The sequence below is a fragment of the Oxyura jamaicensis genome, chromosome 3 (assembly GCF_011077185.1).
Source record: "Oxyura jamaicensis isolate SHBP4307 breed ruddy duck chromosome 3, BPBGC_Ojam_1.0, whole genome shotgun sequence".
In the NCBI taxonomy this organism is placed as follows: Eukaryota; Metazoa; Chordata; class Aves; order Anseriformes; family Anatidae; genus Oxyura; species Oxyura jamaicensis.
In genome coordinates this window covers 59,028,345-59,049,348 of record NC_048895.1, presented here as the reverse complement: position 1 = coordinate 59,049,348, position 21,004 = coordinate 59,028,345, and the positions used below count along the sequence as shown (strand labels likewise).

Below are 21,004 nucleotides of genomic sequence, written 5' to 3'. Positions count from 1 at the left end.
CTAAATAAGGGCTTTCTAATTTTATGTTATTTATTGCTTCAGAGGGGGAGGAGGAAGAATTTCCTAGCAGAGTAAAAATAAACTGGACATCATCAGCCAGAAAAAATACCAGCACTAACTAATAGAAAGTGTTTCATTTAATATAAAACATAAATTATTTAGAATTGCAGATAATTAGTGAAGTTATTAGTAAAAGTTCACAACATAATACTCAAGCAAAAAAAAAAAAAAAAGATTAATGATACATACAGCTGGATAAAGACTACAAGAAAAAGTATAACAAAATACAGTTTGATAATGAAATATTTCGTTCAGAAGAAAGAACACATATTTGGCAAGACTGCTGCCAAAGCAGCCAGGAACTCTGACAAAATTGCAATACACCTTTATTATACGCATAAAAATCTCATTTGAAAATATAAGTACCTGGAATTTGCAACACTTATTTGGATTGGAAAGCATGAACAGTCCCACTGAAGTCTGACTTGCTGCATACGTAGTTACTCAACAATTTGCATAAGTGCTGCACAATGTAGTCCAAGTGAATATTTCATGTCAGAAAAAAAAATAAAATTAAAAGTTCATGTTTTCAGGTACATTGTAATGTCAGCATTCCTTTGGAACTTCACCATTCTGAACACTGTTCTATTTTAAATACAAAAAAATAAATAAAATGCTAATTCAAGAACTTTTGTTGTGGTTGGGCTTGTTTTGTTCTAGATCACCCTTTTGGACTCAATTCTCTGCTCACAATAGACTTATCTGCAGTCCACAGAAATGCCTGCTTAGCCTGACTGAGGATATAACCAGATGGTTAACGTCGTACTTGTGAGTGGGATTCTCACAAAATATAAAAGTGCATTTCAGATTTTACCAGTCCAGGGAGGAGCTGGACATTCAAGTTCTGTTAATTTCAAGGAACCCTGATCAAAATTACTTTGAACAGGCTTACACCACGGTTAAGTCACAACTGCCACCATTTTGTGTATTTTAGTTCTTTGTTGTTGTTGTTTTTCTTGTCAATCTTAGAAGCAAGGTTGAAATTGCATCATTCAAATACATTTCTGTGTGTATATTGAATGTCGTATCGGTATTTGGAATTAAATTATGACTATACGTCATAGCATTCAGGCTCAAAGGCAGTATTTGTCTTTCCACTTGTGCTCAAGTTCGAGCCTCTCGCCGCCCTTTTCTTCTTCTTCAATTCCACCCCGTGGGCTGTAGGTTCATTTTCAACACCATTAGCTGTAACTGATGATACAGGAGAATCGACACCCATTAAGTTGGGCTGATTTTCTGTCTCGTTCTTCTGTATCCTTTTCTTCTTTTTCTTTACACCTCTAGGGGAAAGTGGATATAAAAAGAGTAAAAGAAACACAAAGTTAGCTCAAATTTAGAGCTTTTTCCACACACAGCTGATGCATTAGAGCAATTGTCTGTCTGTCCCCCTTGAGTACAATGCTCAAACAGCTACAAAAACTACAATTCCACTGCAGAACAAAGACAGAAAACACACGAGGACAAAATGAGACCACTCTATTAGTCTGCTTTTCAACATGTCATAGCATTGCTTTAAAAAGAACCACTCATGATATCAAAAATCAGCAAGTCTTGTTCAACAATCAACACATCATTAAAAAATACAAATTACCAGTCTCCTCCAATCATAAAAGCCATTGCACTTTTATTCTTTTCTAAGCTCAAACACCAAAATACTTGCAATTTAAGAGAAATTAATGTTTTATTTATTTAACCATTGTTTGGGAGGCAGGCAGGCAAAGTGCAAAAGGTTAGTTTTCTGATTTGAACTTACCTAAACTATGGTATGTTCATAGAAGTAGTGATTTTTCATAGAAGTAGTGATTTTTATGTCTATTCGTGCTTCTCAGACTTTGTACAGTGACAAAAGAACAAAGGCAAGCTCCTGTATTTTTACCAGTTAGTGCCTCAAACAAGGGAACCAGGCTGGTCTTGCAGATGTTGCCAGGGACTATGCAGATGTTACACCACTTCTATCATGCATCCTCATTCTTGACAGAAGCTGTAACTTTATATATACAATACTAATTTAAATGTAATCTCTCAAGGGCAGGTACTGTCTTTGTTTAAAATTTGTATTGTACATAGCATAAACTGATCTTTCTTTGTGACCAGAACTATTAATGTTGGTTGCTGCTGAAATATGTAAACAAGCAGAGGAATCAAGACTGGTGTAGTTTCCCAAAAAAACACTACTGTAAGACCATTACTAATGGTGATAGTGTGGTAATGTAATAATTTTTATAGATTAAAATGTTTACATATTGGCCTTCCTAATGGAATTAATACTATCTGCCTGTAAGTTTTATTTATTTATTTAAAGCTAAACTGCTTATTCATGAAAATGTGAATTGCTGCAGCTCTAATACCAGAACATCCTGAGGGAAAAGGTTCAGGACGTTAAGAGCCTCTGCATTAGGATTCCTAGGACAAGCTGAAAAGTACTGCCACCCAAGGAAGCCAGAGGCCAGAATCATAATTAACCAGCAAGTAAAATTTTCTACTGAACTGTGTTCAGCTGGGTTTGATGTGTAATCATTGTAAATTTATGGAGAGAGCACTACCTTGCGCAGCTCAAGAAAACTGTAAAATGGGAATATATCTAGGGAGATAAAAGTCTGTGCTGAAAGATGGTATCTAATCATTAATATTCAAAGGGTGAGGCTGCCATGCAGATTTTCAGCATAAATTTAATCTACTCAAATTTTGAGAAGAGGTATTCACCTTATTATTATTAGTACATCAAATCAGATGCAGTAAGGTAACTAATCTTGAGATACTTGGATAAAAACCTTAGTTAACATCTATTATATAGACATTTCTGTTTCTTCTAGAGTCTGCAGAAGACAGGTTAACTGCTTGGCTAAGATAAAAATCAGCTGCCATCTTGGATAATTATTTTTGTGTTGAAAATAATTGAAATAAAAAATAAATTGAATTGAAATAAATAAATTGAATAAATCGTTGAAATTTATTTTCATGTTGAAAAATGGTATTTTCCACCTCGAAATTCTGAAAGATAGGTATTCCATCAGAACTTGACCTTCAGTTTCTTTTGCAGCAGGTACTGTGGTCATAATGAATAGCGTTCTCTATTAGGCAAACCATCAAACAACCACTTGGAAGCTCAAAGAATGATACAGTGAATTGGGGAGGTGCAAAGTGTCACTTTTCCATAGAGAAACTGCATACTTGATAATCACAACTGAACTGATTGCTACAAAGTTTAGTTACTGATCAGTTCCTTTTATGTATTAGCATGTGACATGGATGTTAAGTACATTTTCACAGAAAACAAGAGGACAATGAAAACTTTTAAATCAAATATTTAATTACAGATTGGACTGGATCTCAAATCACATTGAAATCACTTTTAGATGCTACAATGGAAAACTTTTCCAGTTAGAATCTTAATGCTTGCCTGTGTCATTTTCTAGGTATTTCAACAAACCAGCTGCAGTGAACAAGAAAACTACAGTTCTGTCACAGCCCCTGTGGGTCATGGTTTCAGGTAAAGGGAAGTGACAGTTTGAATGAAAAATATGCAGCCATGTTTCTGAGATGTTTTACTATCTGATGTGTACTACATGGATAACCTCTAAACAGAAACATGTCTTTCAAAGTGCTGGCAAAGAGAAGAATATCATCTTCTTGTCCAGCTATTAAAACATAGCAAGAACTTAAGACTCTTCTGAAAAACAAACAAAAACAAACAAACAAACAAACAACAACAAAAAAAAAACATGGTGTTTGCAGTCATTGCTATAATAAAAAACAACTGATTTACATTTCATTGTGTTCTAGTTCATGGAAAAGCTTGCAGACTTTCAAGGCTGCAAATATATAACAAAGCCTAGAACGTATTGTATTTTACTTCACTTTGACCAGACAGCACCGTAGTACTGAAACTTGTACTGTTCTTCTCCCTTTCACACTAGCTCTCCCCTTATAAGGTATGGCATCAAACACTATCTCATGGCATCATTCACTCTTCCTCACCAACAATCAGGTATAAATGGCTCAGTGCCTTAAGAGTTTGTGAAAGAGGCTCTGAAACATTGCTCTTCATCCAGACGAAAGAGCAATGACATGAAGCACGACTTCAGATTGCCATCTCCGTAACATTCCTGCACCAAAGGTTCAGGAGGAGGAAGTACATTCCAGTGACAAAGGAATGCAGGCAGCTTCCCTCAACTTTTTGAAATGCAACTGAGGAAGTTTGGGCTCTATTTCTTCAGCGTGACCCTTCAGCCTGACCTCTTCTCAGGGTAGACTTAGTTTCCATTAAAATGAGTATTTCACATTTGACATGACTTGAAATTCTTGAATTTGATTTAATAATTTGTGATTCCACATTTTAAACCTGTGGTCCCCTATTCCTCACTGGTTGCCTGGGAAAAAGCACTTAAATTGTTTGCTGAAGTTCTACTAACACTGTTCAGTCATCAAATTTTTGATAATGGCTTCTGACAGACTGTATCAACTGTCACAGTAACTGTGCTTTTAAGGCATTTCCTTCCTTAAGTCCTATCAGAATAGTCATGCTCAAAATTCAGCCCTGAATTATATCAACTTATTACCAACTTATAGTTTTACAGTCCCTTTCTCATCAAACATGAGTGTTGAACTTTCCACTCACAATTTATATTCAAATTTAGATACAGATGGAGAGGTAATAAATAAATAAATAAATAGGATTTACAGAAGGTAAAATTAGATATGTAACTGCATCTGCAATGTTGAGGAAGGGTTAGGGAACCAGTCTGGAAAATAATCAGTGAAATAACTTCACTTAGATGACAGATACCTAAAGTGGTAGATAAAATACCTCAAGAAGTATTTTCAGATGTATTTTTCCAGGTACAAATGATTGCAATAGCTAAATAGATTGTAGCATCTCCTGTTCAAAATGTTGAGATCTTATCTGCTTACAGCACACAACAAATGCACACAATTTTTAAGAAATGCAAGTGTCACAATCAAAGATAGTAGCTTGCACCTTCTCAGTACGTGATCTTTTCCAATTTCTAATACTTTTTTGAAGGTGTAAAAATATTTTTAATTTGTATCAATACAGTCTAATACATAACAAAGGAAAGCCACACGACAATCCCGTGTCCCTTAGTTTTTATTCTGATGTACATTATGGTATATGTTTTTGTTTGTATATGCACATAGAAATAAATTATTTCCTTCACATTTTAAGTGTGAAGCACTCTTTTTGAATAAGTATCCTAAAGTTACCTTCTTGTTTTGCTTGCTAAGACAGTTTCCTAACCGTAGTTACAGATGTAACACTGCAAATCATTTCAAATATTTCTTGCTTACTGTGTTGCAGGTGAGTCTCTATCTGTGTCATGCCCTGAGATACATTTTAGGTCCCCCATCTTACTAATGACTGGTGACATCTGTAAAAGAAAAAAAAAGCAGGAAGGTAGAAAGAAGAAAGACAACAGAGCCAACACATGTACATTGAAAACCCACCAGCTTCCTGAATAAGGAGAGAATATACCTCGTTTGAAAAATAATGTCTATCAGCCATAAAATGTTAACTCCTATGTGGTTACAAACAAGGAAACAGTAGCCTGGTTTAAAAAAAAAAAAAAAGCTACTTGCAAATAGAAGACAGTTCAGGTATGTGTAGAAACAAGAAGTTATGAATCTGCTAAGCTTAAAATACAAACAGTCTGTGAAGAGTAAGTTACTTCTACTACTGGAGAATGCTAGAAAGCCATCTCATTGCCTAGTTTTAACAAGAGATCCCTAGCCTTTTTTTTTTTAAAACAAAAACAAACAAACAAACAAACAAACAACAACAAAAAAAACCACTCCAGGTTACTTTACTACTTGGGACTCAACAACAACAAAAAAAATGTAACTATCTCTCTGTAAACACTCTTCTAATTCCATCAGGAAGACATTGTGTACCTTTTAGATTTTTTTTCAGTTAGTATGAGACCTGAGATTATTGTCTTCAGGGACACCGTATTTTCTCTACCTTCTTCCACCCAGACCATTCACAAATGTCTTATATAAACCATGCAGCTTAATTTTCATGGAGATTCATTTTCATGGAATTCATTTTCATGGAATTCATGGATTCATTTTCATTTTCATGGAAATTCATTTCAAAATTTGCTCTTTTGGAACAGGGCATACACACACATCCAGCCATGGACATCAGGCCTCCAGAGCACCACAAACAACAAGAACTGTGGAAAGCAGGACAGCCACGCAATGCTATTGGTGAAAAACTGTTGTGGACTTCAGGTTGACAGGATTGCTACATTCTGTAAGTGTCTCGTATGGTATGCATGAAAGAAAAACAGGAGTTATATCCAGGCAGCTGCTGTGACAGTAGCAACTGGTCCCTACAAAGAAACTGGAGAAAAAGTGTCATGTAGTAGTGCCCTAGGCCAGAGAAAGGAGGGAAAGGTTAGATCCAGTACTTTCCAAAAAGTAGTATTTTTCAGGGACTAAAGAGAAGAATGGACTTGAAACTAACTTGGCCCATGCTTATGATTTTTTAGTTCAGCTTCAGATTCATAGCCCGCCTAAAGCAAAACCTACCACATTGTTTCTGAATTTCTCGGATGGCCCTGGTGTTAAAAAGATCAGCCCATTCAATTCTGCCAAGCACAGATGTACTCATCTGCTTGTAAGTAAGATGTTTAGTGTTCTGATATCAGCTTGAATTGCTCCAGGAAAGACCTGGTTATTGACATTACTGCATTGGAAAGGCTAGGTAAAATATGAGCAGTAGTAGGAAGGGAGTGCCATTCAGCAACTCTAGAGTGCCTGACAACAATACAGCATCTAAATAAGTAGCCACAAAGTCAACAACAATTTTTCTGAAGTAACTGGAAAAAAAAGACAGTTCTTGATACTTCACTCTGCCAACTGTTTATTTCATTTTGTGTAACCTCATATGCAAGGTATCACTCTAGTGATAGTCCCTCTACATAGAATGGAAACAGAAAACAATGGGTTGCTTCACAACCTTTTTTTTTTTTTTTTTAATTAAATTAAGCATTTGTTCCAGTATGTTGAAACAGAGTGAAAATACCCTGTTTTCAGACACTAAATTTATCCATCACAGATTTCAAAGCCCTAATAAAAAACACTTAAAATTCCCCTGCCAAGTGCTATTGTCCAATTTTAATTCTGGGTAAAGCGAGGCACAGATTAAAATCGTCTTGACACATAAATAAAGACTATACTAGAACCAGAACTTATTATTTCCAAAACCTCAGTTTTAGGTCTTGAAGAGTTTAATTACTTTCTTAAACTCAAAATGGAATTAATTAAAAAAAATAAATCTAGTCAACACAAGTAGTTCAATGAAATTTGAACTTTTTTTGTCTTGGTCCTGCTCCCTAGCATTATTTTGTTAGTTTAATATTATTTTACTGCTGAGTTAGAAGAAACAGGATCAAGCTCCCATTGACTTACTGAATTCATATAAAGCACACTGCCCACAACAACCATGTGCAAACATTAGTCATTAGAATTAGTCTGCTGAAATAACATAGTTTGCTAGATTAATTTAGACAAAATCAGCATACTAAAATGTACGAATGTAGCATTGGCTGGGCTAGGAAAAAAATCTGTTTCACAGACAAAATTCTTGTTAATACAGCAATAACTTTAGACTAAGTCAATGGTACAATTAAATGCAAAAGGAAGAAATAGAATGCCATTCATATGAAAACACAAGTGGCTGATGTAAAGGGAATGACTCTGAAATAACTAATACTTTCTGCATCATTCGTAACCTTGTAGCTCCTTGCCATATACAATAAGGCACTCCCTTTATTTGCAGTCAGAACCATTTTTTTCTCTGAAAATCCTACATGAACAATGCACTGAACTAGTTTTTTTTTTAAATGTTCCTTTTTAAAGCAAATATACCAATTTCTATATTGTACTAATACTATAATTAAATATGGATCTTTCCAAAGCCCCTTCTGATAGAATTCCCTTAAATGACACTCCAGAAGACTGACATCTCTTACAGTTTTAAATACTTTCAAATACCAAAACACAGAAAATTATGCTTGTTTTACAGTCAGGAGGTTAAAATACCTACTAAATTAAGCTTCTTAACTGAAAGTTCCTATGATCTGTTTTAAAAACTACTTGTTACGTGGTCTTTTATATATTCAAGCACAGCATTTCAGTACAGGTACCAAGGAAAGAAGAGCACACAATTAGACTACCTTGGAAAAGCTGTGTTCAGCTGGCACGGTAATTAATGAGAATTCCTAGGGTACGTAGGGACAGACTCCCAATTCTCCAGAATACTGTTTGAATATGATAGCTTTCTTACCTCATTCCTACAAACTTTCAAGCACGTAATGAGGCAGGAACTGCACAGATACAAGATCTTTTTGAAGCACATCTCACTGCCACTACCTTCTGTTCTTCCCTATCCCACTTATCTTTGCATCCTTCTTAGCCCAGTCCTCGACCTACATTTCCCATGCCAGTGATGTAAGCAAGCAGTAACAGTACTGAAGGAATAAGTGGGGTGGGAGCAGATGCAAGAAGGCAGCACATTAACTAGATGGTGCAACAAGAGGATGAAAGCAGCAGGAGGAGCACAGTGAATGAGGCAGTGGAGGGTAGCGGGGCAGGCAAGAGGTATGCAACTAATGAGGCCATGGTAACACTTGCGTATGGAGAACGCACCACGGGCACACTGATCTAAGGAGCAGGCAACAGAAGTCTAGAGTATGGAGGGCTGAGGAGACTGCTTATCTCCTTTCCCCATTTCTAAACCTCTTTGACCTCTTATTTTGCATGGGCAGACCTCACAGGAAGCTCTGAACACCTCTCCACTATTGTCAGTGTGTCAGTACTAAGATTCAGCAAACCCTGCGTTTGGTGTTAGCTAGTAAGTTCATCCACAGTGCAGAGCTTAAACATTCAAACCAAATTACTAGGGCTGTGTTTGTTGTAAACAAAAAATACAGTAAATGTGTCAGATAATTAATATTCATATCTTGAACTTTTCTGTTCACAAGAACAAATACTGAGCACAGTACAACATATGAGCTCCTTGTGCAGTGCCAGTGGTGTTCTTCTATTTTGCTGCCTTGTTCTAATTCTCCACCCTTTGAAAAATACAGCACACCAGAAAGGCAGGAGACCATTAGTTCATCCTGAAGTTTCTTTTGCTTTGTTTACTACCACAAAACAAAAATTGTAATAAAGCCTGACGTTACTGTATTACTTTCCTTTTCTAGAGGTCGATGATTTTACACAAGAAGTGACCAAGACAAAAATAATAATTAAAGGCTAAGTATACAAAAACACTTCAGTTCCTGATCCCTGTTGCAGAATATACAGAAGTAACTTAAGCAATAAACGCTCCCTGTGCATTCATGGAAAGAATCAGATTCATCAGAACACATTTCATAGGAAAACCTGAAGCAGAGAGCATCTAAAGGAATGATCAAGGACAAAGTCTCATCCTAACTCTAGATTTTTTTGCAGTACTTTCCTCTAGGCTGTGTAGAGTTGTTTCTATAACCGAGATCTGGAGAGGTAATCTGACAGGTTAAGAGGCAGATGGACAGGATGGAGTGGTGCAGGCAGTCTGAATTGATTTTCTTCCTCTATTTAGGTGATACAAGCCATGAAAGTAAATGCTCTTGCTCTATAGCCTACTCTGTACAAGTAAACTTTCCCAGAGAAGCTGTTTCTACAGAACCTCATCTAATTAAAGATTCATTGGATCACAGACAACAAGAACAAACATGCCTGCCTCTTTAGTCTTTAGGACATCAAACTCTTTTTGTATTAAGTCTGTATTTTGTTTTCTATTACAGTCCATGGATGAGATGATTTATACCAATAATATATATATATATATCAAGTTCTCTAATATTAAGTACCAGCCTATCTAAATCAGATCACCATATTGTCACCCCTATATCTAAAATTATTACCTCAGTTACAAGTATCCAGCAGAACTGAAGCTCTCTGTACATCACAGACATTGAAATGAATTTGTGTCTTTCCCTTGAAGAACAGCTAAACAACTGAAGTGCTCAGGTCTATGCTAACATTCACTAGCTTCCGCATCTAGGAATGCTAGAGCCACAGGCACAGAGGACTTCGCCTCGTCCAGTCTTTGATACCGGGTAATTACGGGCCTGCTCACAGCTAGGAAAGACCTACAGGAACTCTAGTGGATGAAAATCATAATTTTAAGTGTCACAGCTGAGTACTGACAAATACCATATCTCTGAAATCAAATCACTGGACAACTGTTTGAGAGACAGCAAAATAAAGAGGAGGAAGAGTGGAGACAAGATGCTTCAGACTGAAGCACTATGGTTCAGAACAGGTGTTTTCAGTCTTGAAGCCTTGGCCTCTGGGAACTCATCTGTGGTTACAGCTTTGCATTAAAATTTGCATAAAAATAGTTCAATCCTCATCAGAAAGAGGCTATGTGGACCCGAGGAGAAAACAATGGGGAAGAGAGAAGTTAGCTTTCTTTTGAGAGCTATCTTAACAATATAAATGTCGCTCAGTAGTATTTTTGGTTCTGCTTCGTCAGTTCAGTGTCTCAGCCTGATTCTTCCTATCTTTAAATAGAACCACTGTGACTTACAGCAAATGTCATATCTTTGACTTTTTTCCCAGTAGATACTATTTATTAAACAAATAACTTTTCTTTCAGTAACTCAAATAACACTACAGACACAGGCACAAACATCTATGAGACAGAACTCATGGGAAACACAGAGGTGGTTTTGGACCTGAAAAAGAAAGAGCTACCAGCTTACAAATGAAGCAGCAAAACACATGCTTAACACTATTCAATCTGAATAGTACAGACTCCATTTTAAAGGGAAAATAGAGTATCTAAAAATAACAAACTACAGAACTAAAAAGATGAAATATGTTAAGGTCAGATTTTGCTTGAGGAAAATAGTCTATTCCTAGTAAATGGTACCGTAGTAAATTTCTGTCAGAAGAAAGGTTTTTTCTAGAACAATCAAAACAGTTACCAGGATTTCCAAAGTTGCATCTATTTTATAATGCCTATTCAATGATTGCTGAGGAAGACCACACAGCAACTTTCCAGACCGATTCTAAAAATGCATGGTATCTTTCAGCCCAGAAGGTGTCAATGCCTTTAGAAGAAGAGATCTGTAATCACATTATGCAAGAACGAAGCCCAGAATTATCAGCTTCACCATTCTAATTCAACTAAATATCAGAGGTTAGTAGGTCTGCAACCTCTCTGAATCTTCAAAATAAACACACATCTGATGTGTGGAAGTCTTCAGCTCTATTGATTGAAAAAAAAATTCTACCATGCTAATTTTTATAAATGTTTCTCATAAATTCTCAGATCTTTCTTTTCCCTCCTTTTCCTAACAGTTGATCAGTCACAATTTCCCAGTAACCTGAAGAAAGGCACAATTAAAGAAGAAAACAGAATCAGAACAAACTACAAAATTAACATTTTTGATGAAATTAGCAAAGTTTCTAGCTAGTATTTTTGGAGATGTTGTTGAGTAAATTTGCTATGCCTTTTAATTTTTAGTTATAATTAATAAATTGTGAGCCCACAAAAACAACCACATTGACAGAGCTCAAGCCCAGAGGAAAAGCCTCAATAGCTTGGCAGGTTATTTTACAGATGCTAGGCTGTCTTTTAACCTACTCTGGGGAAAGAAGAGTGAGAACATGAATTATTTATGTGAACACAGTGATAATCTCAAAATTTGTTTAAATATACATAGCATCATATTTTTATGATCTCTAGTTAGATTATCCAAACCATGTAATAACAATGTACTTATAGGAAGTAAACAATTTCTCTTCATGCTTATGATGATTATTTTATACTTTGACTTAATGTTTTGAAGATAAATATACTAGGAAGAATATTTTCTTATGATTTTAATGGATATTTTAAATTACTGCTTTGTTTTGTCCATCACTCCTTCCCACTATTTCCACATAACCCAACTGAAATACTTAACATTCAGAATCTTTTTAGAGGCATTTGAAATAGGAAATGGTAGGCCACCCTAAATTATAAAACCCATCCACAAGACTTTTAGACCGCAGTACATTTCTGGGGGAAAAAAAAAGGTACTGTACTGAATTTGAAATGTCTCAGACTTGCCAAAATTTTATAAAACCCCAAATTATGATTTCTAGCACAAACCTATCTGATTTCTGTCTTCTGCATTCAGCTTAAGGAACCTGAAAACAGCAGATTTACTGGACCAGCCAGATGATAGGTCTGTCCCCATTACTTGGGATTCTTCAACAGCATAGTGAGAGCTTCACTCCATGAAATTTCTATTGGCAGTTTAAATGTATGTTGTAATTAAACATGATTATGACCTAATTTTGTGGCTCAGGAGTTAAGTAACTCATAAGGCAGGAAAATGAGGTTTGCATAAAATTATTATGTTATGAATGCAAAGCTGATGGTAGAAATCATTTTGAAAGCTCTTTGAACTACAGCAAAATGGCCTGTATTTGCAAAGATTAATATTGGACCCTAAGTATTACACACTCTTCAAATGTTAATGATTCCATTTAATTCATTCATCGTAATTTCAGATGCTTAGCTAGATAGTTAGGTACTTATAATATCTGCAGTTGAAAAACTATTTTTAATAAGATTATCTGGTATTGTCAGTGATTCAAACTACCATATTCTTCATCTGCATTTCAGACGCCCTTTTTAGGCTAGTATGGTAGCAAAATCTCATGAGGAGCTGATATGATAATTTCCACAGTAATCATATTTTTGCAGTCTTAATATTTAAATATTCCTTAAAAAAATACATAAAGAACAAGAGATGTATCAAACCTGGATATATCTAAGTATTTGGGAAAGTATGCTTGTGGAAAAAAAAAGGCAAAAAGGGAGCACAACAACAAAAAATATCGGTTATATTTTCTAGTCTGTTTTAACAACTTAAGCAACAACTTAATTATTTAATACAGTTTTTGGATTTTCAAAGAAAACATGTTTCCTTTTCTGTCGAGATAAAAATCATAGGGTATTACAGAAAAATGATTTTTCATATTTCTCATGTAAGAGAAATTGGCATTTCCTTTAAGCTCTACTAATAATAATAAAAAAAAAAAACTGAAAGGAATAGGAAGAAAAGTTGCTGTGTCACTGCTGCAACACAGGAACTGCCATAACTGATCAGACCCCCAGTGGTCCTCTGAGCAGTTTTGTCTCAGAAGTATCTGGTATTGCCTAAAGTCAAAGCACTGTAGAACTTTCCTTCACTATGACAAACAGCTCAGTGACATTTTTTTCTTCTATGCAGCACTCAGCAGTTTTTGTAAAACCATTGCACTTGAAGGCATCTCATGCTTTCCAGAGAGATTTAATTCATTTGCAGTAACTTCAGCTCAGTATCTTTTTGGTGAATTACACAGCGTATATGCAAGTATGCTAAATACTTGTGTAACCTAAAAAAACAAACAAACAAACAAAAATAACTAAAAACAGCAGCCAGATTTGTTTTTCCTACTCATTTAGATGCTTTTGGGATCTCAGCCGTTACAGCAGCCTTAAACTTTTCATTAAAAAAAATAATCCCCGAATGTCTAAGTTTTAATAGTGTCTTGTAGTAGCTAATTCACCAGATTAACTAAGCATGGCATAAACAAAAAATTCCATCTCTAAATGCTAGATGTGTTCCATTTCAGCTTAATGTTCCCTGTTCTTGTTTAACAACAGGAGAGAGGGGAAAAGAGATTGCATCCAATTCACCTCTCTACACCACGTATTATGGTGTACTCTCTTCTTCATTGCTCATTCTTTGATAGTATCTTACTTGTAACCATTATACCAATCTCTTACACCATTTTTTCCAGCACTTGAAAATGTTTCATGACTTCTCAACCCCTGGTGATTTTGTGGTGTTGATCAGTGCTACACAAGATGAAAGGCAGCAGATCTGCCTGCTTTTGGACTATTATTGTATACTTTATGCATTATACCATTTGAGTATCTGCATGGACTGTATGTGCGTTGCTACAAAATTCAAACTTACGGTTAAAGACATGGAAAATTTAATTTGAAGTGCCAGCAGAATCATAGTAAAGAAAATTTTGATGAAATATTACTAAAACTGTTACTGGAAGAGCTACTAGTAATATAAAAATGATTGTTACAATAATATGTCAACCACAGACACTTGACAAAATCTAGGACTAATCAAAAATTACTTCTAAAGTTGAATAATAAATATTGGTTGTAACTGACAAATGTGAGTTAGCGTGCACAAAAATTGTTTTGATCTAGTTAAACTAAATTTCTACTAAACTAGAACAGAAAAAAAGGGTAGGACAAAAATGATCAAGTCTTAATGACAGTAACTACCTCAGCTCTTCTCCTGTTTCTAATCTGGGTATGTGTGAAACAGGGTGAGTATAACAACATACTCCCTTTGTGATACCTTTCTTGCCTCCAGCAACATAGATAACAGATAAAAGAAATCCTCCTGCTTTCTAGTAATGAAGTTATTTTTCCTGAATTTGTTCCACTTTGTCTTTAGAAGAAATTATGTATCTGAAAGTAATGCACCCTTGCCTTTCTGGGACAATGATATTTGGCTTTTAGTTTTTCAGCCACAAAGTAGTAACAGATTCTTCAGATTAATTACTACTACTCTATGTGGTGATTAATTTCATTTTTAAAGTATAGTTAGAAACATAACACTCATAACATTCAATTTACAGCAGCTGTCTTCAACAAGACGGTTGGCTTCAACAAGACTGCCAAGTGAGTAATCTGTACTAAATAATTTAATAAATGTTACCTCCCTATTCACATATATAAAAACAAAGTTACACAAAGTAGGTTAAGAGAAGTGGCTTTGAGTGTTTTAACCTTCAACATTACAATATATTACATAGCAAAGATACACCATCTGATAAAAGAAAAAAAAAGTAACCAAGCCACTCTGCATACTTTGAGTCCTGTAAGTATTAAATTCAATTTTAGAGAAGTGTATAGAAAAAGTCAAATCACTTGAAAGGAATCTGAACAAAAATTTCCTTTAAGTTAGTTATGTTGGTAGTATTTGACTAAATGAGTAGCTGTTGAAAGCATACTTAAGAGGGCTACATACATTTTGGAATAAAAAATAATTCTTAAATTCTAACAGTTACTGAACTCATTTCTATTACTACTTTGCTGTTTTACAGTGTAAGACAATCGTAATCTTTATTTCACAGAAGGGGAACATAAGCTACACAGCAAGTTAGTAAGTTTCTGATTCTCTGTCTAGAGAAGTGAAAATTGTTCGGCCTGCTTTGAACAGCGCAGTATCTTAAAAGATTTGGTAAAAAATTACCACCTTAATATTTTTTTCCATCATGTACATTTTCTCTAACATTACTAAAAACTAGCTACTATTCCTTTGCTGTTTTGTGTGTTCCAACTTCTAACTAAAATCACAAAAATAGGAATGTTTCTGCATGGAATACAACATGGGACATGTAAACAACGACAATGCTGCAAGCCAAAATCTGTATACTATGGGAGTGGAGAGACTTTATATCTGATCAAGACAAGAGCTTTAACAGTTGGTAAAAACTCTTATTTATTTTTGTTGGTAAAAACACTTACTTAAAATGTACTTTAGGGATAAAAATAACTAACCAATGAGACAACCCCTAAAAGTACTATTTCAGTAGTACCTTAAATATTACTGCAGAAACCAATTACACCTGGAATTAAGAAAAAGTGATGAAGTCAGAAAAAACAATATACTGTTCTGTTTAAGGTTTCTTGGTACTTCTTTCCTTTATTCCTTCAAACTATAAAGTCTCCTCCTGAGCAACCTACAGGATAAGAGCAGTCATTCATATCAGAGGATCATCATCAGCTTTTAAATAGAAAGATCCATTGACAAATAAGTAGGTTTGCATGCAGGATATCGCACGGTCTGGTAATGAGGCTTTATGATCATACTGGGTATCTTAATTAGGGAAGTACTACACGGACTGGAAAATGCTTGAGAGAAAACTTCACAGCTTTTGTTCTTTTAGCAACCTGATAGATATGGAAATCTTGTAGCAGAAAATTTGAAAATTCTGTGGGCAGTACATATTCCAAGAATGACAACCAGGTGCCAGAAAATATGTCAACTTTTGACAAATCGTTGTTGTTCCTTAGTTACTTCTATCTAGTAACTCTTAGACACTTCTATCAACCTTGGATTCAATGGCAGACTAGGTACTCATTATAGTGGTTCAAGAATAGGTAGAATATTTAATTGACACAAGAAATGAACATTAGCCATCTGCTGAGAAAAAAAAATCTGCTGTACTGGAATGAGGTCTATGCATCAGATTTTTTATTTTTTATTTTTCCAAAAAGAAAGGAAAATTAATGCAGTCCACCTGGCATACAAAGGATGTACTCTACCACTAACTTTCTTCTCAGTTATTACCTTTTGTATTGTTGGAGAAGCTTCCTTTGCTTCTGTGGGTCCTTCAGGCAGAAGAGGAGCAGAATCTGATACTAATCCTGAAGGCTGTTCTTCATATTCTTCTGAAAGCAGGATTCATATTTCATCATTGTGAGAGCCATGGAAAAATTATAGAAGTATCTATTTGATATGAACAACTATGACATTATGATCTAACCAAAAATGGGATGTGAACTAATACTAGTCAAAAATGTTTGAAACTAAACTTGCTTGAATTGATCAAAGTTTGCCCATTAACTTTATGCTTAGATTTAAATTTGTAGGTAATAAAATAAAAACAATCAAACATTTACATGACTAGGAACAATGGCTATAGCGACAGAAATAAAATTCATATTTCTTTTGATTCATTATTAATATGGTCAACAACTGAAACAAATTATAAACTTCCCTCTGCTCCCAGGTTGGCCAACTACCTCAAAATACATTTGTTAAAACTTCCTCAAGAGCAACAGGACATTATTGAAGATTCTCCCTAGAGACTGCTCTCTGGCTTATTTTGCAAGGAAGAGAGCAAGGAGAAAATGCATAGGATGTGTGAGGGGAGGACAAAAGGGAAGGACAGCAGTTCAACTAATTTTAAATAGCATCATCTAGTAAGCACAGTAGTATGTCCAAGTTTTTTAAGGAATGGGCAGAAATATTAGAGTTCAGTTGGAAGACAGTGGGAGGAACTAGAAAATGGGGGGAAAACATCTTGAGAAATGTTGGGTTAAAAGATTTCTAAACACCAGTATAACTGATAGCTAGATAGTTTAGGAAAGCAAATGTATTTCCTGTAGCATGCGACCACACAATATATACATAAATTGAATACTAGCAACTGGCAGAATACTGGGCATCTTTACGTCAGTTGACTCAGTCAGATGCCTTCCTATATTATTTTTTCAGTTACGTTTAGTTTTTGCTGTATTAGTTGAGTCAAAACCATTTTAACAATGAGGGCCTGGTACCAAGTTCAATGCTGACATAAGATTTAACCATCACTGCTCTTTTATAGCTTCATAACAAAATCTACCTACTTTGGAACAGAGCAATCTGCGTTAGAGTTGGGGGGGGGATTTATTTTTATTTTTATTTTTTTTATTTTTTTTTACAAATGATAACCAGTTAAAACTAAGCAATATTGCCTATAAAAGCCTAAGATGCCAGCAAAATGCTAAGATGTGTCCTACAACATTGGCAAGGCAGGGCATGAACCAGGTGGCTATATGTAAGAAAGAATGAGGAATCAATCCAGTTAGCTGATAATCAAGCCAGTACTATATTGACAATTAAACTTTCCAGCTTATACCTTTTAAAGTCAGGTATGCCAACTTGCTAAGTGGTTAGCTAACTTTATACAATTTCTGCATCACAATAAGTCATCATTATGCCATCTGCATGCTACATAAATTCATCTATTCAGAATAATAAGCAGTACAGCATAGTAAAATCTTGGACCATCAGTTAAACCCACATTGGTATACCAGGAAGACGGCAGTAAACTTACTTTCACCAGCCACATAATTAGCTGGAAAATAGCCTTGCTGTCCATTTGCTAGGCTGCCAAACCACCAGTTATCATTATCTTTGTATAACACTTGGATAATGTCACTGCGATGGATGGTTAGCTCATCTGATCGATGCGCTGTGTAGTCATAAAGAGCCACTACCTAAAAGAGAGATAAGAGCACCACAGCTTTATCACAACCATGCCACAGAGAAAAAAGCGCAACATTCACTTCCTCTTGCAGAAAAGCAGCTGAAACCAAAGCTGCACTTTGGTAAAAGCTGAGGCTGTCTCAAGTTTTGCTAATGGGATCAGGGGTGGTGGGAAAGCAGCAGGAGAGGCAAGATAAAGGACTGTGGGATTGTAGAAATGGTTAAGAACATTCAATTCACTAAGATTAGCTTCAAAACAGCAGCTGTTAGTTTTATAAGCAATTTACTTTGTGAAGCAAAAGGAAAAAAAACACTTCATACATTCACTTTCTCAGAATTGTTACACCACCTTCAGATCCCACTTTGTGCGCATGAAGCATATGTGTTCAAACAAATACTTCACCAGAGCTACAGTTTTACCAGAAGGAAAATTTTAGTGGAAAAATGTCATTGCAAAGTTTTGCTTTGATCGGTTCCTTTTTTTTTTTTTTCTGCTTGTTTAGAAATAAGGATTTGCATATACAATTTTAAAAATATCTGCAAAAATAGGTATATATTCCATTTCATATAACAAAGCCATTTGCCACTGAAAAACACAATACTTTTCAGGATAAAAGTGGTAACAGCGGTCAACATCATGCACACTACATATAATACATTACCAGAAGTCTGCTTTCTACTCTGAATGTGAAGATATCAAGTATAATTTCTTATTTATTTCCCGTTCTATGAACAAAAATCTGCCCTGACAAATTTAGAGTCAGAAAAAAATGAAGCCAACTGAAAGAATAAGGGAATTGCTCACTTCCCCCATTATAAGTGGAAACCAAAATTATGACTTATTTTACACAAAGAACATTATTTCCCTACATATAATCCTCACCTCAGATCTCCCTACGAAATCATAAATAGACAGGTCAGAAACAGAGATTATTAGGGAGTAATAGAAAGCATAGGGGATTAAAGACAGCAAAGTCATTATGAAAATAGGGGTTTGGAGTAAACTTTCTTTTATTACCTATGAATGCATTTAAATCCTAAAACTGCTGATCTGTACAGTGCTTTTCATATTTGTATTTCTATTTTCAGTATGATCACCCACAAGTTATGGGTGTAAAAACATAACCAATGTCTTTTGTATGACATTGTATGAAAATACATGCATATCACTGATGAAACACTTAGGAATGGGAAAAGATGAAAATGTTTCTGCCATTGAAAGCTGAATTGGTAATTTGTGAGCTGGTCAGCATCAAAGCATTAATACCAGCTTAGCTGTCAGTAGACAGGAAATAGATCTAAATGTGTGTACAGTAATCATGAGTTTACATAAAGGAGATAAACAATGACCATCCTTTGTCATAATTCTCCTCCCTGCATTAACAAAACTAATACAACTACAGGTGACGTTGACAGTATAGAAATATGAACTACAAAATAGAACAGAACCAAATTAAAACATGCTACAGAGCGCCCATACAGAAGCAGTGCAGAACTAGAAGCTTAAATGATCATGTCCATCCAGTAAGGGGTGCTGTAACAGTGGCCACTTCAGCTCAATGGCAAAGGTTTCCGCAGTGATAGTACTATGGTAGTGATAGTACTATGAAAGGTTACTTAAGGTAAAAGGAATTTAGCACTAATTACCTAGCAGAACGAAACCCAATGAAAGGCAGAGTAATAAATACTTCTTTTTGCTGTGCCTTTCTGCAAGGCAGTTTTAGTGTAGATGTTTTGTTGTTTGGAAGAAATGAAAAAAATTCAGTAACATGGAAACACTGCCAGCACACAGTTCAAACCAATCAAGCAAGCCCCGCAATCTGTCTCCCGGAAATAAAAAAGTTAAATACCAATGTGTCCTGTACCATAACTGGTTTAGCAAGCCTGACAATTTAAAAGAAGTGTGGAAATTGCTGTTATATTCTCTGGAGACAAATGATCAGAAAATGAGCATGAGGGGGATACAGGAAATGCATCTCAGGACCAAAGAATAATGTAAAAGCCTCACAATTATGCCCAAAGCAATGGAATTTCTTCTGATGTGATATTCAGATGTGTTAAATGCTGTCTGGGTCCAAATCAAGCAAAAAAAAAAAAAAGTTAAAATCTATATTCATCAACATTTTACAAAATTATTTTTCAGGGGTGATATTAAAACAGCAGTAACATGGGTAATGGTGGTTATGAACATGTTGATAAGGATAATCTAGGGTGGCAAAGAAAATCATTGGGATCATGCTAAAAAAGAAGTTTTCAAAAGCACAGATACTGTGCAACAGGTAATAGAGATAATGCAAAAAATTACATAATACTTACTGTCTCTTGCCTGAGCGGGCAACTGCTTCCTCCTCTTTCCCCCAGTGCAGCTAGGCAGTCATCATTCTAGAAGAAGAAATGATTTGATAACTTTAACATCAAGGATTTTAATAAACTAGAATTTTAAGTATTTTCCATATTTGTCACATCTGCTGCTGCAGAAAAAAAATACAATAAAAATACTTTTTTAAAAAAGAAAAAAGCAGAAGTGATGTTGAGCAACCATGAGTAATATCAACTATATAGATGGTTAGAATATATTCACTAAGTTTTTCAAGTATGTACACTCTGCTAAAGACAACATGTGGGAGGACAGGATTGATGATTACACAGCCTAAGCTTGTCTGCACTGAAAAGAATTCAGTAGATGTTTAAGAAATTGTTGCAGTTAACTTCACCTCTGAACTGGTATGCAAAAGATGTCACTTTCACGTAATGGAGAATTTCAGGTTGGTCTTAATAACCAATACTTTCACATTCAGTTCTACTTGCTCCATCTTTGACGC

At 35.3% G+C, this 21,004-nt stretch overlaps 1 protein-coding gene across 4 annotated transcripts in view; it reads right to left on the bottom strand.

The window, feature by feature from the left end:
- Positions 1-286: 286 nt before the first annotated feature.
- Positions 287-21,004, bottom strand: part of AHI1 (Abelson helper integration site 1) — a 91,928-nt gene continuing 71,210 nt past the window's right edge. For 3 of the 4 annotated variants that reach the window (XM_035321598.1, XM_035321600.1, XM_035321601.1), the window contains 5 exons: positions 20,499-20,564; positions 18,031-18,193; positions 16,500-16,600; positions 5,368-5,447; positions 287-1,340 (listed from right to left, as the gene is read on the bottom strand). In XM_035321598.1, the coding sequence (XP_035177489.1) occupies positions 1,112-1,340; positions 5,368-5,447; positions 16,500-16,600; positions 18,031-18,193; positions 20,499-20,564 (639 nt within the window). In that variant the 3' untranslated portion in view covers positions 287-1,111. The remainder of the gene's footprint in view (positions 1,341-5,367; positions 5,448-16,499; positions 16,601-18,030; positions 18,194-20,498; positions 20,565-21,004) is intronic. The other variant, XM_035321599.1, reaches the window with a different exon arrangement.